The sequence below is a fragment of the Raphanus sativus genome, chromosome 9 (assembly GCF_000801105.2).
Source record: "Raphanus sativus cultivar WK10039 chromosome 9, ASM80110v3, whole genome shotgun sequence".
NCBI classification, from domain to species: Eukaryota; Viridiplantae; Streptophyta; class Magnoliopsida; order Brassicales; family Brassicaceae; genus Raphanus; species Raphanus sativus.
Genome location: NC_079519.1, coordinates 3481194 through 3504869, shown reverse-complemented (window position 1 = coordinate 3504869; position 23676 = coordinate 3481194). Strand labels below are relative to the sequence as shown.

At 36.4% G+C, this 23676-nt stretch overlaps 5 protein-coding genes and 1 long non-coding RNA gene across 8 annotated transcripts; 3 read left to right on the top strand and 3 right to left on the bottom strand.

Moving 5' to 3' along the window:
- Positions 1-537: 537 nt before the first annotated feature.
- LOC108824105 (protein C2-DOMAIN ABA-RELATED 7) lies at positions 538-1709 on the bottom strand. Its single transcript, XM_018597464.2, has 3 exons — positions 1439-1709; positions 1040-1135; positions 538-937 (listed from the first exon to the last, which is right to left on the bottom strand). The coding sequence occupies exons 1-3, from the start codon at positions 1547-1549 to the stop codon at positions 647-649; spliced, it is 498 nt and encodes a 165-aa protein (XP_018452966.1). The 5' UTR covers positions 1550-1709; the 3' UTR covers positions 538-646.
- Positions 1710-1942: 233 nt separating this feature from the next.
- LOC108825958 (protein C2-DOMAIN ABA-RELATED 9) lies at positions 1943-4050 on the bottom strand. Its single transcript, XM_018599324.2, has 4 exons — positions 3569-4050; positions 2765-2860; positions 2278-2581; positions 1943-2193 (listed from the first exon to the last, which is right to left on the bottom strand). Exons 1-4 carry the CDS (start codon positions 3680-3682, stop codon positions 2150-2152), a joined length of 558 nt encoding a protein of 185 aa, XP_018454826.1. The 5' UTR covers positions 3683-4050; the 3' UTR covers positions 1943-2149.
- A 9720-nt stretch (positions 4051-13770) lies between these two features.
- LOC108828500 (uncharacterized protein At4g22758) lies at positions 13771-14770 on the top strand. Its single transcript, XM_018602219.2, has 2 exons — positions 13771-14335; positions 14432-14770. The coding sequence occupies exons 1-2, from the start codon at positions 14107-14109 to the stop codon at positions 14593-14595; spliced, it is 393 nt and encodes a 130-aa protein (XP_018457721.1). The 5' UTR covers positions 13771-14106; the 3' UTR covers positions 14596-14770.
- Positions 14771-14917: 147 nt separating this feature from the next.
- LOC108824529 (uncharacterized) lies at positions 14918-17732 on the top strand. 3 transcript variants are annotated; one of them, XM_056995160.1, is made up of 6 exons: positions 14918-16210; positions 16291-16387; positions 16500-16618; positions 16693-16825; positions 16909-17265; positions 17340-17732. In XM_056995160.1, the coding sequence occupies exons 2-6, from the start codon at positions 16349-16351 to the stop codon at positions 17601-17603; spliced, it is 912 nt and encodes a 303-aa protein (XP_056851140.1). In that variant the 5' UTR covers positions 14918-16210; positions 16291-16348; the 3' UTR covers positions 17604-17732. The 3 variants fall into 3 exon arrangements, with proteins under 3 accessions (XP_056851140.1, XP_056851139.1, XP_056851138.1); XM_056995159.1 differs by having other exon boundaries at positions 16291-16428; positions 16948-17265; XM_056995158.1 differs by having other exon boundaries at positions 16291-16428.
- Positions 17681-18408, bottom strand: LOC108828499 (NAD(P)H-quinone oxidoreductase subunit L, chloroplastic). The gene is given in 4 exon segments (XM_018602218.2): positions 17681-17862; positions 17864-17886; positions 17975-18064; positions 18146-18408. Coding segments are annotated over 4 exon segments (318 nt in total). The 5' UTR covers positions 18290-18408; the 3' UTR covers positions 17681-17801.
- A 323-nt stretch (positions 18409-18731) lies between these two features.
- LOC108825703 (uncharacterized) lies at positions 18732-20157 on the top strand. Its single transcript, XR_001945275.2, has 2 exons — positions 18732-19349; positions 19904-20157. It is a non-coding gene; the product is annotated as an uncharacterized LOC108825703 (long non-coding RNA).
- The last annotated feature ends 3519 nt before the right edge of the window (positions 20158-23676 follow it).

Genomic DNA, 23676 nt, shown 5'->3' with positions numbered 1-23676 from the left:
TTACGTTTGCATATCTCTCCAGATTTTACATGTTTAGCAAATAAAAATATCCTCAAGCAAACTTCCAAGCTTATTAGATTTTTCTTCATCTGCATAAGCATAACAACCGCATATTCTCTTTTATAAACTCGCGGGAAATCAAACGGTTTCGGTTAAAAGTTTTAAATAAAAATATTTTCGTTATAAAACAGAGCAAAAGTCCTCTGCTTTGCTTTTTATTGTAAGCCTTAGCTTACATAAAAAAAAACTTTTATTACACTCATACTACGCATAGAACCTTTAAGATGCTTACTTCATCTCTGATTCGAGATGTATATCAACCTTACTATTCGACATTCCTCAACACAAGAATCATATCCTGAAGAATCTTGCCATTATTGCAAAATGATTCTGCTGTCTTCAGACAAGCAGTTGTGTCCAGTGAGTCAAACTCTCTTGATCCTTGCAAATATAGATTTGTGTCATCTATCACGACCCAACAAGGCCTCAAACATGCTCAGATATTTTCGAAATCCGATGTGCGTGAGCTAATTCATATGCTACGCAAAACAAAGTGTGATTTTATTACAGAACCTGTGGCTTTTATTACAAACACACACATACACACACATATTAGGAACATGAAAACATTTTCAACTGTGTGTTTTCAGAGTCCTCTACCACCTGGAATTTCAATCCACTCAAGCTGAATCTCCACTTCACCGCATTCGACATTCCTCAAGACAAGAATCATGTCCTGCACGATCTTGCCATTATGGTAGACGATTCTACTCTCTTCAGACAAGCAGTTTTCTTTGGTGGGCAAAACCCTCTTGATCACCGTCCCATCAGGAAGTTCTTGCAAACCAAGTTTATGAACCTCTAGAAACGGCTTGATGTCGATCTGCGCATCTCCCATCTTGTCGTGAGATGTGAATGTATCTTTATCATACACAATCTGCACTCATAACACATTCAAATAAACACTATTATACGAATGTCACACTTTGGAACTAGAGATGGATCTAAAGGACATGGCCTATTAATTAAATCTACTCACCAGAATCACATGTTCATTGGGATGTTTGAGGGCAAGTGTTAACTCTTCATTCCACTCAGGGTTGCAGTTGTTTTCCACAGTACGACCCTTCAGTTTCTGGTGCAATTCAGCGTTTTATAGAACTTTGGTTAGAGTTCCATGCAAGATAAAAAAAAGTCCTAACATACTCCTCTCTTGTAACAGTTAGAATCTATCAAAAATCAAATACTAACGCTATTTATTGTTTTTTTTTTCATAGATGATTAAAATTGAAATCTATCATGTTTCTTAGAGGTGAATTCTTCGATCTTTCCATCTAGGAAGAGAGTAATAACAGAAATATATCTCAAGAACCCTAGACAGAAACATCAAAACCGATCAAGAAACCAAGAAGACCAAATCGGATGAGAGAGAAGAGACCTGTGTTCCCATGGTTATGACGACAAAAGGATCGCTGCTTAGAGAGTCACGTCTAGCGAGATTGATCCCTTTCTTCACTCGGATCCTCAGAAGCCCTGCAAGTTCCTCCATCTTCAACCCCTTCCTCTGTTTTCTCCAAACAAATTTTCTCGGTTTCTCTTGTTAAAACGGACAAACAATCTATGTCACAAGACTCTTGACTCACCGACTTTTTTTATTCCTCAAAATATGACCGGTTCAAATTCAACGCACTGTACATTTGGCTTATCAATGGACGAAAGAGCGAGAAAGTAACCCCCAAAAATAATATCGAATAATATTCTAGTAAATTAAAAAGGTTTATTATTCTCATCAACGCGTTACTCTCACGAACACCTTTGATAATACATATCTTTGTGGAATCTCTGGCAGTGGAGGAAAGTTAACATCGTTGACCTTTTTGTTTGACGTGCAAAGAATCTAATCTCATGTTTAGCACAGAACAGCCAAAGAGACACTTGTAAGAGCTTCTAGAAATTCAGGCTTTGCTTTTATTTCTTCAATAGTAGAAACAGATATACAAATATATATATTAAGGTTTGGGTTTGTATTCGAGTATTCGACATGTACAACTAAAGACACAGAGCAGAGCCTTTTGTCATAATAATCAAAAGAGACAAAAGACAAACTCGTCTTTCCATGAACACAACATCTTCACGGTCTCTTGCAGCCTTAGTCCAATCTTTTAGTTGGCATCCATGGTGTCTTCTTGGATCCTAACACAACCAATGCTCACATTTAAATCACTAAAGAAAAAAAAAACCAAACCATAGAACACAGAGGAGTGGTATTAACATTACCTTCGGGTCCAAGACCCTTGCAGCCAGGACCATCAGTCCACTCAAGCATCAACTCCACTTCCCCACACTCCACGTTTCTTAGTCTAAGAATCATATCTTGTTTGATCTTCCCATCGCTCCAGGTGATGCTGCTCTCTTCAGCCAAACAGTTGGTCCTCCCTGGACGGATCCTCTTGATTGCACAACCATTGGGGAGCTTCTGAAAATCTAACTCCATCTGATGCGCTTCTAGGAAAGGCTTCATGTCTATTTCCGCATCGCCCATTTTGTCATCTCCCGAGAATCTGTCTTTATCATACACCGTCTGCATAAACATAAGCTTAATAATAAGCCAACAGACCCTGGAGTGGAGTCTACCCCCAAGAAAACAGCTTGCTTGCATGTAAAGTAAAATTCTTTTTTTTTTACTTTACAAATTCTTTGTAAAGTAAAATTCTTTTTTTTAAAGTAAAATTCTTGTGTAAACGGTAAGTGAAAAACAGCTTACCAGACGGATAGGGTCATTCACATCTTTGATGGAAAGGGTCAGCTGTTCGTTCCACACTGGATTACAGTTACTACTGATCACACGGGTCTTCAGTTTCTGAAGAAACAACCACAAAAAAAAGGTTCAAGACAAGATGATAAAAAATAACAAAACAGATAATTACATAGTAAAATTGATGATAAATAGGGTTTCACAGAGCAATAGAAACAATCATCTAGGACAAGTCAATCATTATGTCCCTTTTTCTCTTAAAACTCAAATGACATTTTCCTATTAGATTACCGTTAGTTACCCCAACTAGTGAATTTGAGAAATGACATTCCAACAAGATTATGTGATAAAATGAAGTTTAATTAGATTTGGGAGATGACCTTTGAACAAGATTATGTATTAATCGACTAGACATGTAACAACAAGTGCTATAAGTTAAAAGTAGATTGACCCTTCAACCAAATTATGTACTGTAAAAGTAAACGTAGTTTGTTATTTAGCAAAGAAGACAACAAAAACAAAGATCAATACTGAGATCTTTCTCACATGGTGGTCACCAAAACCGTCACATGTGGTGAATCAGTCTATCACATTGTGGCTCCTCCATGTGCCTATAACTACCTCTACAAAATCTATAACCCTACATCCAATACTCGAAAAAAGGCCAATCCTTTCTCACCAAAAAAAAAATCAAAATTTACTCTTAAACCTCCATGTTACTAAACCCTACATTTCAATTATAGAAAAAAAATCCAATCTTTTAATTCAAAAAACAAACCAAGAAAAATGCGCAAACTGATTAAAAGAACAAACCTGATTGCCCAACGTGACGACAACATAAGGATCACTGCTTGAGGAATCGCGAATCGCAAGATTAATCCCTCTCTTCACATGAACCCTAAGAATCCCTAGCGGTTTATCTTCCATCGCTGCGAGAAAAAGGTTTAGACTTTATCCGATTTAAAGCGAAACCCAATTTGGAGATATGGAAGAAGAAGAAAAAGAAGAACACGAAACCCTCTCCAAACCCCCCTTGCCTGAATTGAACCCAAATTAAGGACTTTATAAAACTGGAAACTATCTGGAATCTGCGAGAAAGAGATAGAATCTTGACGAGGGACATCGACGCGGAGTTCCAAAAACAGTATCGACAGATCCATCCCGCAGATTTTGCGTAACCGCTGCTCCTTTACTTTCTTTAATTAGGGTTCGTTCTTCCTTCTTTCGCACGTACCCTCTCTCCGCGCGTTTTTCGGTTTTAGTCCCTATATTTTCTGTACGTTTAAATTACTATCCAATAACTACCAACAAGTTCGTTTTGCAACTCGTACCCATTTGGCTTTTTTATCGTCTACAGTAGTACTAATGAACAAAGTTTTCCAATTTAAGTACTGATTATTATTTTACTAACGATTATGAGGAAATCTCAAATAGTACATACACAATTCTATGACTGAAAACTATATCTGCCAATTGGTAAAAAAAGAATATTATATCTACTAAACAAAAAAAATGTATTTGATGGTTTTAGCTATATCATTATGAATCGTTTTATGAAAATTTATTTATAACAATATACAACTATATCGAAGGTTTTTTAGAAAAAAAAATCAATTAATATGTATAAATGTTAGATCAATTTTCCTAGATTAAGAACACAAATTGTTGGTATATCATTAATAAATTTTTAGTCAAACTTCTAAAATAAAGTGATTTTTCAAAAATAAAATAAAATTAAAATAAAGGTATGGCGGTTAAATTATAGTAAAAAGCACTAATATGTTATAAACATTTAGTCTGATGTGTACTACTATCAGATTATTATTGTTTTTTTTTGCTATTGTATTGTATATTAAAATTTATAAAATATATATAATAATTGACTGAAAACCCCAGAAATATTATTGTGTGAACTGATAATAGATGCGTCTGACAATTGTATGCAAGATATTGTATAATATGGAGGAAATTGTACGATATGTATACTGAAGTTGACAAAAATAACGTGTGACATGCTGAAATGGAAGGACCTACGTACCTTTGAATCTAGAAGAGTTTGTTGGCATATGATTGAAATCAATGGACATGATAAAATTGGGGAATCTGGCTAGTGGCTAACTGAACAGACACAGAGTGGCTGGACAATAATTAAAGAGAAGCCGTTTTCTATTTTATTTTAATTTAGTCTGTTGTATTCTTCCTTATCGTACGTTTGAAATTAAATCATAAGCTGTCTCATTGTTTATTTCTATGGATGATATTAATTTCGAATATGTTGTTCAATTTGTAAATGACCTGTTGTTTAGTATAGAAAAGGTATATTCTATATGCCCGCCACTCCTCGTCTTTGACTGAAGGCAAATTGAATATTTGGCCGTTTTCTCGACTGGTGTATAATGTTTTCTATTAACGTACGAATGCTTTCTAACTTGCGTGTAACTACAAGTACTAATTTTTTCGTTTTTGTCATTTACGTCAAGGTCTCACTAACGTAAATGCATAAGTTTCATATATATACAGGTAAATTAGGAATAACATGAAAGATTTTTAGCTACTTGGCCAGATCATATTACTCCCAAGTCTCACACCATGTATTTAATGCATGTAAAATACTTATTATAAAAATACTTTTATAACCAAAATAAAAAAATTTGAACCTTCCTATTACACTTATTATTTCTGATTGATTTACAAAAAAAAAAAAAATTCATCAACAAAAATCTATCAACATGTATTAATTTTTCATATAAGTGCATACATCTTGCATCCAAATCCACAAACTAATTTAGATGTACTCTAATTTAGATGCATATATATATAAAACCACTTTGACACTTGAAACTACACAATGGGCAACATATACACCAAACATGAAAATTGGCGAAAATTTTTATCTCAAATCAACAAACACTAGGCGGCATATGCACAAACAATTGGATTAACTAGAGAGAGAAACATGAGTTTGATATGAATTGTGTGAGCACGATCATTCAGTGTGAACATGGCTAGCATAAATAAATTCAGCAGACTGAGCCAACAAGATGGATATAACTTTGGTAAGAAAAATGAGATTTAGTTTCTTTATAATGCAGGATTGAATCAAGATCTTCTCTGTAGTAAATTTCTAAGGTATGATCTAATTTTGCCAGATACTACACGTTAAATCAAATATACAATAATTTTAGTGGGACGACAATGAGCGGCTCAGGATAAGACATGGAAGAGATGATAAAAAGTTAGGTGATATACATAGATCGATCATAATGCATGGATAAGAGACTGATAGCTGTCTGAAACTTATGACATCGATCTTTATCTATGCTTCGTTGGTTTTGGACCTATCCGTCAGTCATGTGCTCTGACAATCTTTAGTCATAAACTTTTCGCTTGGCTTATTGGCTCTGTACCATTCGAAGATCATGGCCCATATAATGTGCTATCTGCACCTGATTCTGTTTCCATATTAATTCCATTTACCTACACATATAATTTATACCATTATATGAGAAAATTGATTGCACTTTTCATAGGATAAGATCTCGTTGTAAAAAGATATCTTTTTAGAGTTTGTCTCCCGCCGTTCCTAAATAATCATGTCTTTGTTTTTTTGCTTCAAAATAACGCGTTTGTCTGGCAATTTGGCTCGATTAGATTCTAAGTTAAAGACGGACTTATAAGTTATAACCCTCTTAATACAAGATTATTATTTTATATTCTCACATAAATTGTCTTTTGTTCATGTTGGGCAATGGTAGGTTTTCTGCTTTGTGTTGACTAAGATAGAGATTTTGAATTTCAACACTTCTGAAAGTTAAAGATTCTTACCAAAAAAAAATTAAAAGATAATGGCCAATTAACTAACGACCCTCCCGTTAATATACAGTCTCTATAATGTATTTAGGTATACGCCACGAATCAAAGGTAAAGCTGGCGACGGTGCTATTTAACCATGTTAGATGTTGCGTGTATCTAAGAAATATCACCAGCAACTAACAGATGAATTTTGTTACAACTCTACCTGAACTTATTACTTTATGCTCTGGAAAATCATAAATATATTCCATATAGATGATGTCTCCTAAGAGTTTTATGAATTGTTAAGTTCTAAGTAGAGGAAACGTGTAACTTTCTCAAGATTACTCAGGGGAGGTTTATACCCGGTGGAACCTAAAAGCAGCAAAGATCAGGATTCAGGACAATGCGCCCAAGCATGACACGTGATGCTCTTTTGCTAGTGGCACTTCATGTTACTCAACTTCTACAGTGACTGTGTACCATCTATATCGCTTTAAACTTTACCCCAAAAAGGAGATAATTCGATATTCACAAGAGTTGCAATAGAAATCAATTTCATCATGCTCCCTACACCGGCTAAACCCGTCCAGATCCTCGATTATTTATTTGTCAGTTTGTGCTCATGTTGTAAATATTTTATTAGAATATATTATATACATTGTGATAAACTCTATAACACTAAGCATATTTTTTCCGGGACAATCTGATCAGCCAATAATATTTATCAAAAAGAAAATATAGATATTGTTGTAAAACTTGTATTTCTTCTTATTATTGATGTGCCAATAGGCATCTATATATATACATGTTACAAGGAATAGATAAATGGAAAGATCCTATTTCCAATAGGAAATAGGAAATACATGGAAATAGTATTATCCTAATACAAAACATAAATATGGTAAAGTCTAAGTCTTCCTTTCTTCCTCATGCGTCTGGTCCGGTTCGGTATTGTATGTCCGGTACGTCCGCCCGGTACTGTCCGGTACGGTTCGGTTATGTCCGTCCATCCAATGGTTTATAACACTCCCCCTTGGACGCCATAACCGTTTCAGAGTTCATAGTGTGCTTCATGTTGCCTCATTAAAACCTTACCAGGAAAACCCAATGGGACAAAACCTTGGTGAAGGAAAAAGAGTACAACACACACTACTCCCCCTGATGAATGCATCACTGAAGATGTCCGTGTAAGGACTTGTAAATATTGATTCAGTGAGCTTGGAGTGTCTGTGTTTCTTTCTCTTAGAATTTCGCAGAAGAACACTTGGACGTACTGTGCCTTATGTCGTCCAACTTATAATATGTTCGACCATTATGGTCCTTGACCAAAAACGTATGTCTCTTAGACTACTAACCACTTTACTTGGTCGGATCTCATCCATAAGTGTTTATGGATCGTCCTATAGTATGACCTGGTCGTTTATGGACAGTGAGATATTTCTCTTAAGTACTATCGAAAATGTACTGAACTGGTCGATCCATATTGTGTCATAGACCTTGTCTATACACGTCCATAATTTTCTCATGAGTGTCTTAGATCATGACTTGATCAGTGATCATTACTACAATGAGTTTTACATACTCATTAGACTTTGGTTCTATAACCAAGTACACTCATCGGACCTTATTCTTGGCAATCAATCTTTCTTGCCATATGTACTATCCATACTGATAGTTGATACCTCAAAAGTCATACCATGTTTTGGGTTAACAAAATTAGTCATCTCTCATGGATGATTCGGCTGGAAAGAAGCCGGACATAGTCTTTGATTTGGTATGGTCTTTGGCGTGAACCATAATGGTTCTCTTCGCTTTTTGCTGTGACCATCTTATATCTTACTTAGGGCGTGTTGATCTCATACACATACCCACGACTATGGTCTCTGCTATGAGTTATTGCAGTCCTTATATACATAGTCTTAAGAATCAATCTTGTTTATACACACACACAACCTTTGATGGATGTCTAAGATGTTGTTGGTGTGTTGCTATCAAGCCTTTGCCGTAGACCATTGGGTCATAGACCACGACCAATCACATGGTGATTGGTACTTCTCTCATACGGCTATATCTGTATATGCAGTCCCATGTCCTTAGTTCGTATGGACCTTTGCTAGGCGTGCTTATGGACTGCTACATGATAGCTGATCTTTTGAGATCTAGAAATAAACTGTATCAACCTCTCTTTAGGCTGGTTCCAAACACAAGGGATTTTGTACTTCTTATAAGTATGTATGGACTGAATTGGATTGTTCTTAGACAGATCCTTTACTTATACAGCTGCTTAATGATTCAGTCCATGAACAGCTTAGGAACAATGCTGTTCATTGAGAATTTCTTTTCTCATCTTTGTGGTACCTTTATAATATTTGATCCAGTGATCCATATGCTTGCTTACTACGTTTTTATCTCTTACTTATGACCAGACCTTTGTCAATTTCGAATCTGAGTAGTAGCATCCACCACATAGGAGTATATCTCCTTATAAACTGTTTTTCGGTCTCTGTGAGTAACCTTGTGTAATCAGCTATGTTCAAATGCTGTAAATAGGCACATGCACGTCTTAGACCACGTGACCATGTCCTTATCTCACGGTTTACTTTCCTCACATGACCCATTCACTGGTTTTATCACTTGATGGCGTTTTATGGCCAATACGTCCATCTTTCTTTACTTTAAACCCCACGTCCATTTTATTCTTTGTGAGTACTCTCGTGGGTTTATGATCCTCCATTATATCTTATACTCAAGTGCTACTTTCTTTTATGAGTTCTCTTATATGTAAATACATCAGTGGTGTTAACACTCTTATATATGGTTCCATTGTGTTCCAGACATGTCCAAATCGATTTGAGATTTCATTATCTAGGACCTTTATTTCCTTGCAGTTTGGCGTCCCAAACTACATGGTCTGGTACCTTAGATGGTTAGCTGGCCAGCCTTATCTCCATGTCCGGACTGGTTCCCTTTTGAACTCGGATTTATATCATTATGTGCACCTTTTCATTTCTTTCTATCCGAGGTTCCTTTATCTTATGGAACACTTTGGTCTATCTTGTATAGACTCTGTAGCAACTTGATTGTGTCTCTTAGGACATCAAATTTCGTGGTGCATAAGCTGGTATGACATTTAGTCATTCTTTTCTTTCCTTTCGGGTCAATGTGTCTGGCATCTAGTTCTGCTAGCTTTTGCATTATTTGATCACATTCTTTGGACGTCTTAGATTATATTTCTAGTCCGAGGATCTTGCCAAGACAATGATGGTTAATACCAATCTCTTACTCTTTATCCAGCTTATAGCTTTCTCACTTTTGATGTTGGACAGTCGGATTACTCATGCAATCCGTGAACCTGGCCATTTAATCTTATCACCCATATTTGGCTCAAGGTTTCATATAAATTCGTGGGAGAAAGTCATACTCCTATCCAACATATATTCCCAATTCTTATCTCAGTTTCTATCTTAGAAAGCACATATGAATGTGGTGGTTAAATCTCTTTAAGATTTCATATGTCTGGTCGTGACCCGTATTCAATCTGAGATGGGAATATCTATGCTCACTTATATGGCCTGATGCATATTGTCTTTACACATGTATATCAGTGTGTTCCCAAGCATTAGGTCGTGGCCTTTGTATTATAGGAAATCGGCCAAATGATTGTCCATGGTTCTGTTCTCGACCCGTCGGTTTCATCGTCCGTGGTACGGTCGTATGAACTTTGTTGACCGCGTCCACGTCCTGTCCATCCATCCCGGTCTCGACCGGATGGTTTATCATGATGGACGTGGCTTGTCTTTGTATTAATTTACCATGGTCATAGACCATGTCCCACGGATCATGTTCATGTTTTTATACTATGGTCATGTACCACACGGGTGTGTATTCTCCCCCTCATGAACATGCTATAAACCATTATGCCATTTCATGATACTTGGGACAGTTAAGCCTCATGAGCTTCCCTTGTGTACATGTTTCACAACGTGAGATTCTATGTGATAACTCTTTTGTGCCTTTCAATTATTTGCATCAAGTTTGGATCGATCCGGATGGCTAGTCCGGTCATGCCATTAAGTGTAATTTCGTATGGTTAACCAACTGGTTACCATGGCTCTTTTGCCTCTCATCATACTGATCTTAGCATAGTATTAATCAGTAGAGTATATAGGTATAGTCTTGACCACTTTCTTATAAGGCCTTAGGCGATTTTTCTTTCATAATTTGTAGGAACCTTTTGTTCCCATTGTTTCTATATGGAAACCATTTATTGTTAGTACTCAATAGGCCACAAAATTGGGTGTATATAATGCCCTTCAGGCAATGCCTTGGCTGTGGTCTAACTATCCTTCTAGAACAAGATTTATTGGGAGAATTTTATTTTTATTTTTCGTGGATATTTTTATGCTTTGTAATTCTAAGATAAATAAAAATCATTCAATAAATAAAATTCCAATAAAGGTTTTCATAAAAACACCAAATCATATAACATAATAAGATTTAAAGTAAATCAAACAAACAAAGCAAAATTTCAGGATGTCAAATGGCCTTTTAGCCTATGGTCAAGCCGACCACTCCAACTGTCACTTTGGATGTGGCTTCCTCGGATTTATTATCTCTTTCATCACAATCTGTTTCATAACCACTCATCTCATTCTTTATTTGATTCATTCACTCTCTTTGTAATAAGTATGAGAACAGATCATTGTATGTGGTGAAACATTTCTCTCTATGATGTAAAAATAGATCTCTTGGATCTGCTGTAGAGAATGTCTTTTCAAGTAATTCCTCATCTGTTATCTTTTCACCACATAATATCAGGTTATGAGCTATTTCGGACAGGGTATAATTATATTCTTCCACGGACCCATAGTCCCGGAATCTGAGGCTCATCCACTCATGCCTTATCTTTGGTAATAACACCTTAGTGTATCTGGACATTAATTCTGTCCAGAGGCATCGGGGGCTCTCTATATCTCGGTACTGATTTCTCAGTTCCTCAATGAGATGATGGCTCATTACTGTTAATGCCATTTCGTTCTTGGTTCCATGATCATCCTTGATGATACATTTCCCAAGACCCTATGTCCATAGTATATATGAGATATTCATTGTCCATCCTAGATAATTTTCTCCAGAAATTTCTAAGGTATCATAATCCAAGGTTGATATCTGAATCATATCAATCAATCAATCAATCAATTCTTAGAATTCATGCATTCGAATAATCAATCAAACATGAAAATATTTTTAGAAATTTTATAACTCAATATATCAATGGTTCACACCAACCAAAACAAAAATTTCTAACAAGTATTAATCAATCAACATGAAATATCCCTTTAAGCAATCAATGATCAATGGTGAGCATTCTAGCAATATTCCTATTTCAGATTCAGTATGGAATATGCAATTTAACATAAGCTGAAAACTTTTCAGAAAAAGAAATTTTTTATAAAAGAAAACTTTCTATTTTTTTCAGAAAAGGAAACTTTCTATTTTTTTCAGAAAAAAAAACTTTTTATTTTTTCAGAAAATGAAATTTTCCATTTTAGCAGAAAGGAAATTTCAACAAATCAATCAATCAAGCAATCAAGAAAATAATTCAGATTTCAGTTTATAGAATTTATAGTTTATGAAATCGACCAAGATGGGTTTAAAGGGTGATCGATTTCTATTGGCTCCGATTGATCATTCAGATCATAAGGTTTTCGAGATCCAAGAACACTTAGTGTTTTGGTTTTAATTGATTTAATCAATCTCTTATTGAATAAGGAATATTTGTGCTTTCTAACAACCTAATGACCGTTTGATCTAGCAACTTAACGGGAGAACTAAACCAAATCCTAATTCCTCAAATTTATTTAGGGATTCAATTGTCCTAGGTTTTTAGGTTCATCAAATTTTAATGTTCAATCCTTTAACAAACAACCAAATTTGTTTTGATATGGTTCCAAAGGGTGTTTCAGATTTTATTTACCTTTAGATTGGAGAGAATCTGAAACTGGACCACCTAGAGAGAGGAGAGAAAACCGCGAACGGCTTGAACGTCTATCGCGAGCAAGGAACGGGCTGATCGGATCGTCTGGAACCTCTACCGGCTGTTGGATGAACTGTCGGATCGTCTGGTGGCTTATCGGGTGCTGATCAATTCGTCGGATGGTCAGAGTATGTGTGCTGGTCGGATGAGAATGGAAAGACAGCTAGGGTTTCCTTTAGTAAAAAGGAAATTGTCAACGCGGATTGAAATGGAGGTGGAGAATGCGTCTGAAGTCGGATTGAGACGAGGTTTGCGGCGCTGGATTCTTCTCGTCGAGAGATTCAATTTTATGTATGGAACGTCGGCTAACTCCTTATGGTTTGAGAGATACGTCGATTTGAAGTTGCGTCCGAATTAGGGTTTTGAATCAAGTTGACGGCGCTTCTTGTAATAGCTCGTGAGAACGCGTCCGGTATCGGATTGCGATGAGATCGACGGCGTTGGATTCGTCTCGTCGAGATCTTGAATTTGATAGGTGGTTCGTCGTCTGGATCCGTCGGGTTGAGGAGATACGGTGTTTTGAAGTTTCGTCTGATTTCTAGGCTTTATGGTGGTTGCTGGGAAAAAAGGTTTCGAAATTCACTCAGGGTTTTTCTCAGAGCTCTCGTGCTGATAACGTGTTGTAAAACTTGTATTTCTTCTTATTATTGATGTGCCAATAGGCATCTATATATATACATGTTACAAGGAATAGATAAATGGAAAGATCCTATTTCCAATAGAAAATAGGAAATACATGGAAATAGTATTATCCTAATACAAAACATAAATATGGTAAAGTCTAAGTCTTCCTTTCTTCCTCATGCGTCTGGTCCGGTTCGGTATTGTATGTCCGGTACGTCCGCCCGGTACTGTCCGGTACGGTTCGGTTATGTCCGTCCATCCAATGATTTATAACAGATATAGATTTTTTTAGAAAATCAAATGTAATTAACTAACCGACTGTGTTATATGGTCTCGTACTGCACTTCTGATTGATACTCGGTACATACACGGAACAAAACTAAACACGTCAATGAAAAGGAAAAAAAAAACGCACGTTTTGTAATAAAGAGAACAAAAAAAAAAGGAAAAAGCATCAAAACGGCAACAGAAAAGGAAAATCCCCCAAATTCTAGAAAATTCCCAAAAGAACCCTAAGCCCTAAACCAACCTATTTATATACACATTACCCCTCAGCTCCCAACAATCACATTCCTTCTTCTTCTTCACAACTCTCTCTCTCTCGAAAAAAAAAAGTCCCTCTTCCTAGCTCGATTTCGATCTCAACTTTTCGTGTGGAAACGTTTGTGAATGGTGGAAACGAATCCGATCAGTGGTGAGTTTACGCTTTCCCTTCAAATCCAAAGGGCGAGCTTCCTCCTCCTCCCTCTCTCTGCGTCCTCTGCTTTCGCTTTCGGCTCCTGCAAAGAAGGCTGGTACTTCCGCTGCATCGGCCTCGACCCGTGAAACCCTAATCTCGATTTCCATCTACAATTTTTTTTTTTGTTTTCTTTTTTAAAATCTCTCTCTATCAAAGATGTTGCTCTACAACAAGCAGAAGAAGAACGCTAAGGGAAACCGGATCCTCATCAGCGTAACCGTTCTCGGCAGCGCCGGTCCGATCCGGTTCGTTGCTTACGAGGAAGATCTCGTCGCTTCTGTTATCGACACTGCTCTCAAGTGCTACGCTCGCGAAGGTCGCCTCCCTCTCCTCGGATCTGATTTCAATGACTTTCTTCTCTACTGTCCCATGGTCGGACCTGAAGGTAATAAAACCGAATCAATCTGAAATTGTCTTTTTTATTTATTTTTCTTAATCGAATTGGTTTACTAAACCGTTTTTTTATTTTAATTGTGATTAGCTTTAAGCGCGTGGAATGCGATTGGATCGCTTGGTGCGAGGAACTTTACTCTGTGTAAGAAACCAGAGGAGAAGAAGGTTGTGGCCAAGGAAGGAGCAAGGAAAGGAGGGAGCTTTAAAGCTTGGATCAACAAGTCCTTCAGCCTCAAAGTCTCCACCCATTAAAAACGCTTTTTTGTTTATTTTTTTTTTCAGACAAGACAAGATCAGTTTTTATGTTTTCTGTGCATTTATGATTTGATTCCAATTTGTCAAAAAAGCTTCCATTGGCATTGATGAAGCCTTGTTTCTTTTGTATCTATCATTCAACGGAAATAAAAGTTTCGAATTTTTTCTCGTTCTTGATTTTTTGTATTGATCCCTACGGATTAGAACATATAATTTGTTGGTAGGTGCAAGCAAACATCGTTTTGTTAGTTTCAACTGCGATTAGTTTAGTTGTTTTTACATTTGTTTTGTCTCTTAGTTTCAAGTTCGATTGGTTTAGTTGTTTTATATTTGTTTGAAGTGTCAAATTTGATTTCTTCCTTTTGCAAGTTGGTGTTGCAGCTGAGAAAGTTTCCGCAATTTGCAGGCATAAATTGTGGACTTGTCTCGAAAAACACGTTTTCAGTTTATTATCACGCAATAATTCTTCTAGAGGATCAGAGCTGATTATGTGTGTTACTACTTGTGCCATGAGGAATACTGTATTATTTTTACCATATACTATTTCTTTCGGTGTTTATTATTGTCTTAAAGTGTCAAGTGGTGTAGCAGCAGGGGAAACGTCATGGTCGAATCAAGAAAAAGGTGATAAAATCTGTTTTGATTAAAAAAAAGGAAAAGAAACTTTTGCAACAGAAGAAACAAGAAAAGTACAAACGAATTAATCTATCATCATCAATACACCGCACCAAGATGCCGTACCAACTTGTACTCTTCTACTAAGCTACTAAGTACTCTTGCATTCTATTTCAGTCTTGCCATGCTTCACTTGCCTTCTTTCTCCATACCAGCAAAACGGCACACTGTTTTATTTCGTCTTTTCCACGTCTTTCCCAACTCTCCTTATCCAACACGGCGATACTTCTACCAGAGCTTTAACGACACGATATTTGTTGTCTTGCTCTATATGGCCAGCCAAGTATTACACATGCGATGGCGATGATATATTTTATAGATACACGTGTACATCATGGTGAGGTTTTGAGACATAGTAGTAAACTGTTATGACTAAGCTCTCGGTGACTAAGTTGGTTGGTTTATGAAGTTGTGAATTACTAGTATTTTACTATTTTTAAGGTAGATCTGTAAAATTGGAGAAAATTGGCATAGATTCATTGTGGAAACTAGAAAGAGTATGTAAAACAAAATTAAGTGAGAAAGATAGATATAAACAAGAGATTCAATAAACTAAAGGGCTTCTAACTTCAATCGATTGGAAGTTTAATGGGCTGAATGGCCTCAGTTTGAACAAAACATTTGTAATCAATAGATGAAAAATTAACTACAGTTCATGAGCTTAATGGCTAGTCCTCGTTTTGTTTTGCGAATTAGCCCAACAATTGTCAGATAGATATGATAGGGCCGTCCTCTGGCCCATATATCTCTCACTTTTCCGTTTTTTTCTTTTCTGCGGATAAAATTCATTTTTCCGTTATCAAGGCTTTGGAAGACACCGCACCAATGTCACAAGATCTCCTATCACATTCTCACGGATTTGGCAGCGAATCAAGGAGGTGTTAATAACGGTGGGAAGAAAGGTGCACAGCAGCAACATGCTTCTTCCAAGTCTCAGGTAATGTAAAAAATGTCCTGATTCTTGATTGATGAATCTCTTTGATCTTTTTTGTTCTGTTTTGTTTTGATGATGATTAGGTGGCGATATTTGTTGCATTAGCGATGGTATTGCGTAGGAAGCCTGATGCATTGATTAATGTGTTGCCTAGTCTTAGAGAGAATCCGAAGTATCAAGGTCAGGACAAGCTTCCGGTTGTAGTTTGGATGATGGCTCAGGTTTTTTTTTTCCCTTTGTTTAGACCAAAAAAAATGTCGGAATGTGTGATCTTTATCCTCAAATTGTGCAGGCCTCTCAAGGTGATTTATCCGTAGGGTTGCTTTCATGGGCACACAACTTGTTACCTGTAGTCAGTAACAAAAACTGCAACCCTCAGTCGAGAGATCTCATCTTACAGTTGGTTGAGACGTGAGTCACAAGTTTTCTTAATGGTCTCCTATGTTTGACAAAATCATCTAATCTTTTTTTTTATGTTGCATTAGAATTTTGTCGAATCCAAAGGCTAGGACTATACTTGTAAGTGGAGCTGTAAGGAAGGGAGAGCGATTGATTCCACCTCCTTCATTTGAGATCTTGGTTCAGCTTACATTCCCTGCTTCATCCGCAAGAGTCAAGGTAAGTAGTAGTTAGTAGCTGGATAGCGTTTGTTGAGATCCTGATAGCAAAGCATGGTCTCTGAACTTTTAATGCATACACAGGCTACAGAGAGGTTTGAGGCAGTATATCCGTTACTGAAGGAAGTGGCTCTTGCCGGTGCACCAGGAAGCAAGGCGATGAAACAAGTCACTCAACAGATATTCACTTCCGCTCTGAGATTAGCTGGAGAAGGTAATCCCGTTTTAGCCAAGGCAGCTGCAGGAATCGCTGTATGGGCTGTGACGGAGAACGTGGATTGCTGCAAACACTGGGACAATCTCTATAAGGAGAATCTTGAAGCTAGTGTTGCTGTTCTTAAAAGACTTGTAGAGGAATGGAAGGAGCATTCACTCAAGCTATCATCATCGCCGAGTAGTACTGTTACTCTCAACCGAACTATTAAGAGCTTCAGGCTTAAGGTAATGATGCCTCCTACTCTTATTGAACTTAATCGATATCACCTTCTTACCTGGTCGTTTGATGTTTTATTTAGAACGAGGAAGGCATCTGTGAAGGAAGAGGCAATGGTTCTCTTTACAGAGAAGCTGATAAGTTCTGCAAAGTGATATCAGGGAGACTCTCCAGTGGAAGTGGCTGCCTCAAAGGAACAGCGATTACTCTTGTGGTTCTAGCTGCCGCTGGAGCAGCTGTTCTGTCTTCCAACCGTGAGGGGGCTACATCCGAGCTGAAGAGCCTGGTAGACTCATTGGAGCTGCACCAGTACTATAACGCAATCATCACAGCTTTGAAGAATTAAAAAGAGGAGAGAAACAAAACAAACCTGAGGATGATAAGCAGAGATGGTAACTTATAACTTTGATTATAGAGTCAGTGTAGAGAATTTAGACTCTTTAAATTTGAGTAATAAAAGATAATTTTTTTCCCATATAATGACAATAAAGTTATTTCTGTTTTATTAGTAAAAGAGACTTGTAAAGCAAGGCAATAGTGAAACTTACCCGGGAAAGAACATGAAATCAAGCACGAGGCTGCTTAGTTCTTGCTCGTGGTTGACTTATTGCCAAGGTGGGATGATCAATCTGCAAAGAACTAAGAATTTTTCTATTACCATCATTTCTTTCTCTTTAGTCTCAATAGCAAATATATGGTCTCATATATGTTCCTTACTATGGCAAGAACTGCACCGAGTTGAGCTGCAAAGATTGTCTTCTTTGCTCCAAAGAAGTCTCCGTCCATTGCTCTCATCTTGGCAACATACTGTGTAGTATTAAACAATAAAAGCAATTCCCATGGAGCAGAGTCCTCTAGTAATCAACATAAGTTGGAAGGGAGTCTTACATGAAAAAGAGAGTCGGTGTTAGAGTTGGGTTTGGTGTGAGATGCGATGCAGAGAGGAGCTCTGACGCTGCGAGTGTGAGGCCTGGAAGATAGAGAGTACAAAGGATTAGGGGCATAGAGCCCAAGAGAGCAGCAATGGCTCATCTCTATGTGTTCTGTGTTGTGAATTTTCCTTATCTCTTGAGATGGTTCTAATGGCAGAGAGTAGTTATTAGCATCTTTTGGATTATTTTCATTTGAATCCCATAATTTCCAAGTGTAATTAGAGGGTCCCACGTTTTGTTTTGGCATATGTAGTTGTATAGTATATCCACAAAATGAAATGAAAACAACACATCTCATTCCACATCTCACATGTATAATGTATTTCAAGTCTTGCTAACAAGAATTAATATTGAAGATCCTGAGATGTCACATGTTTAATGATTTTCTGGAGAATAATTAGACCATGATTAGTCCCGGTCTCTTAATTGGGATTCTCAGTTTCGGCTAATAGACGGTTCTTAGCTTTTCTTATATTTTAACTAAGAAAAACTAAAAATTGTTACTTGAATAAAGATATAAGAACCGTCTCTTGGCCGAAAAGTGTAAAAAAATGTCAAATCATGAGTTAAGAACCCCGACTAAGAAACTAGGGTTAATCATGCTCTTAGTTTTGCTTATAAGCTATGACTAATGCTCATTTTTATTACATAATAGATCTGTTCGTTTGGTTGCTGCAGCTATCTGCGTCGGCGTTGGCGGCAATTTTTTCCGTGACTCTTGTTCGTTTGATTGACGCTGGTAGCTGCGTCTTGACGCTGCGTTTAGATGCTGCGTCTGGCATCAAAAAAAATTGGACGCGGATAAAACTCGCGGTCGTGTCAAATTTTCTGCGTTTATTTACCTAATTACGTTTTTGCCCTTAAAAAAATTCATTATTTACGTAAAATACCTAACCCTAATAGACCGAGACGCTCTCTCCATCTCAAGCCTTCTCTCCATCTCAAGCTCTCTCTCCATCTCTCTCGAATATCTCCCTCTCCATCGCTCTCGAATCTCTCCCTCTCCATCACGAGGCCTTCGACACAAACCCATCTTAAGCTCTCTCTCTCTCTCGATCTCCAAAGCATCTCTCTGTTCTCCGACAAACCCCATTCTCTTTGAGGTCATAGTCACATTCTCTGTTTGACACTGATAGTGATGGTCACTGTTCTAATTGATGGTATGTTGCAGATTCTCCAAGTGTGAGATGAGTTGATCTGAGTGCCAAGTGTTTTTGATTTCGTGATGTGATGGTGATTTTGTGTTGCTGCTATTTTGGTTTGAATGTGTTTGTTTACATATTACTTCTAGGAAGCTTTACTGTTAGGGTTGGCTAGTGATAGAGTAAAGGTGTAAACTTTTTGCTCGTTTTAGGAAACTTGATATGGGTTTGTTAACTTGGCCTTTGATTCAATGCTGAGACTTGATTGATTTTCTTTGTTAGTGTCAAAGCTTCTGTAACTAATAGCAAGGAAGAAACAATTTGAGTTGATTTTTTTAACAGCAGCAGATATGAGTTAGTGTTAGCTTGTCGACTTTTTATTACAGATCAGTTTGTATGTGCGTGTGCATTTGTGGTCTCTGTTCCTTTGATTATTTAGGATATGGAATGCGTTAGATGGGTTTGTCTCTTGTGAGGATGTTTTACTTAGTTGAACACTAATACAGAAAGATCCATTGATCTGCAGCTTTGTTTCATTTAGTCTCATTGCATATTTTTCTATCTTTTTACAGGTCTCTCAAGCTCAGACTCTCTCAAGCTCAGACCCTCTCAAGCTCAGACTGCTGCTGTTCTCGAGGTCTGTTGTGATAGTCTAGATGTTTGAATGGTTCAAGCTTGCTCGGACAACCATTGTTCCTCTCCAGCTTGCTCAGACTATGTGATCTTTTCTCATTATTCTCTTGTTGTACAAAGAAACTTGTCATTGTATTGGAAAATCTGTATCAAAGAACACAATTTTGTTTCAAATCTCATCTATTTCCTTTTAGTGTATGTGTATCCCATAAAAACAAATTTAAAATACAAAATTTTCTAACGAAAAAGAAAATCAGACGCCATTATTGGAGAGAACAGATTAGCATACAAACAGATACAAAATTATAAATTTGTAACATTTTTATAGATATAAATATATTTAAACTATATTTTATTTATTTAAAATACAATTATAAAAATTTATAACTATATGTGATATTTTTTTATTTTCTTTTTTATTTGAACTAAGTTTGGTTTATGTAAAAATCCATAAACTAAATTAAATAAAATCAGTTAAAAATTTCACATTAAATATATAGTATATGGATTTTACCCAAATTAAATTTCATAGTTTTAGCATTGAAAATGATTTAGTTTAAATACTCAAAATATTAATATATTAACTGTGATTAATTATTTAGTTAAATTTTATTTTATTATTTTAATATATTAACTCATGCAAATGTATGATTTAGTTTTATGACAAAAAATGTTGTTATATTTGTATATTTGACCAAAAATTTATTACCAAGTAAACATAATATTTTTTATGAATATAAATATATTTAACATTTTATTTATTTAAAATATAATTTTACAAATTTTTAAAATAAAATAATGAATAACTGAAAATAACCGCAGCGTCTATCAAACGAACAAGAATCTGAAGCTGCATCAGCGTCGGCGTCGGCGTCAGCATCTACGAAACGAACAACAATTTGCGAGTTTGACGCTATCGCTGACGCCGACGCCGACGCTGACGCTGATGCCAAAATCTGCGGCAACCAAACGAACATGCCTAATGTGGTCCTTGATGAGTGTGTGTGTGGGGTATGTTACAAGTGCAGAAAGTGAGACTGCAGCTGGCGACTTATAGAAACATGTAACTCTTGATTGAACTAGAAGAAGCTGGTTTAGTAGTGTTATCTTCGATAGCATCAAAGGCTAGTGACAAAGTCATGGAAGCAGAACCCTTTGACCAGACAAAACTCATGGACCCTTGATGTTCTTCACAAGATAGACACATAATCACAGAGTGAGACATTTGAATGTCTTCATGTTACCGGGATGTTGAAGTCGGCTAACAAGACATGAATCTCCCATTACGAACAACATGCTTTGTTTCTACTATTGCATTATTTTTGTTTAGTTTTGGATTTGAATGATTATATTCATCTGTACAAGATAAAAGAGTTTTACTTGTTCTGTTTGGACCCTAAAAGCTAGTTAGTAGGGGGAAATAACATCTTTGAAACTGAAATTTCAAGTTTTTGAAATTTGGAAATCCCCAAATTTAATAGTCAGTGTTTTTATTCAGTGAGATGTTTTCTAAAGACTTTTTCTATTTATTTTTTTTTTTTTTTTTTTTTTTTTTGATTAACCTGGGGGTATCCCGGGCCTATGGAAGGGCCCAGACTAATCCCCAAGGGGAGGTGCAGCCCACGGATAGACCCTCTCTCCGGGTATGCAAATGGGCCCTAAAGCATAGGCCCATATCCGTGTTGGTGTCCAGAAATCATGACTTAGTTCCCTCCAGCAGGGTTCGAACTCACAACCTGGGTGTAGGAAGGAGCCCGTCCTTACCATTGGGCCATGATGTTCTGGACAACTTTTTTTTTTTGATAACCTGGGGGTATCCCGGGCCTATAAGGGCCCAGACTAATCCCCAAGGGGAGGTGCAGCCCACGGATAGACCCTCTCTCCGGGTATGCAAATGGGCCCTAAAGCATAGGCCCATATCCGTGTTGGTGTCCAGAAATCATGACTTAGTTCCCTCCAGTAGGGTTCGAACTCACAACCTGGATGCAGAAAGGAGCCCGTCCTTATTTATTATTGCAACATTAATAAGAATCATTAGAGAATGCTTTTTGATTGTATTGAAAGAGGGGCCACTGGATCCCCCACCTCCTTCCAACAGCTCTTATAATTCAACATCATTGCTGAATGCTCTCACCATTTTTACTCTTTCCACTACTCTTTCCACTATTCTTTACAAATATCATATGGTATTAATGTTTATGTTTTTAATTCTCTCCTTTTATATTTTTTACTTTGTTTTGGTATTGTACCTCCTATACCATTTATCTAATATCTATATATTAGTATAATATTAATTAGTTTCAGTTTAATAGTATTAGGATAATCAGAAAGAAAAACCACCTTTCATTTTTGGCAGCCAATAAACTTTGATCCTTACAATTATACTACTACTACATTTGATCCCTTTCTCAAATAAAGTGTTACGACAACACACTTTTTCATGGAAGCGACAAGTGAGTTTTCTAAGTTTTCACATTTTTTCAGAATCCTAAGTGAGTGTCGAAATAGTTTTTCTCCTTTCTTTCTGGGATCAGTGAGCGCCATTACTGTTGCAGAAAGTTAATCACATGTCAAAAGCCTTAACCTAAAAGCTTAGGCTGCAAAACCCCACCACCATTTTAAATTTATTTATAATCACGATATTGATTCAGCCGACGAATGTTAATCATTGTGGTCGTTTCTTCTTTCTTGTTTTTAATGAGAAACTAAAATAAATATACAGCATAAAAACACTGGTTAGTAATAGTTCAATATTGTCTTTAATTGGTCGAGTTCATATGCTGAGTACCATTAAATACATATTTTCTCAGGAGCGGTTCAGATCTTCACATCTTCATTATAACATGTTCATTCTCCCCCTGAAATTAATCTATAACTGAACATCAATCAACTAAAAGACCAACAGATGATGTGAAAGTATGAACGCATATACCTTTATAAATTTAGTTAGCTTAGAATCTGGAAATTATATAGATATGGGTATTCTGAAAATAAGAAAAAAATGAAAATTTAATTACTCTTACGTTGAAAAATACTAGGAAAAACAGTGAGGTGGGAGTAGTGACCTGTCATTAGACTTTGTATGAGCCACACCCACACCACATGGCACCTTCCGTTCACGAAATTATTTGTTGCATTATGAAATTAAAATCACAAAATTATCCTAACGTATATATTTCCAGTATTAGTAGAATATATTCATCACTGATTTCTGGTTAAGAACACCTCTTTTAGATTTAATTTAATTCCGACATAACAACTTAAGTAGATATATTTGACCAAAAAAAACTTAAGTAGTATACTGGACCGTTAAATATTAATGATTTGGATACTTATCATACATTTTTTTGTAAATATTATACATCTTAATGATTTCTGGATACTTATCATACATCTGGTGATGATTATCTCTTCGTTAACACGCGAATATATTTGGCAAGGTCACAAGCTCGAATAAAAGATTTATATATTTAGAATGTGTTTCGAAAAAGTCAGAATTTGTATGTCAATGTGAACCATTCCGATAACTAACAGAATAATAATAAAATATCATACATTACAATGTTGAAATGTCCTTCAATATTGTATATAAAATGGACACGCTCTAACTCAGATTAATTAAGTTTTATTGATGTGGATTTTTATTAAAAGTTTGTGGCACATAATGTTAGACCGGTCCAGGTACTATTATTTTTTGCTCTTTCCATTTCTA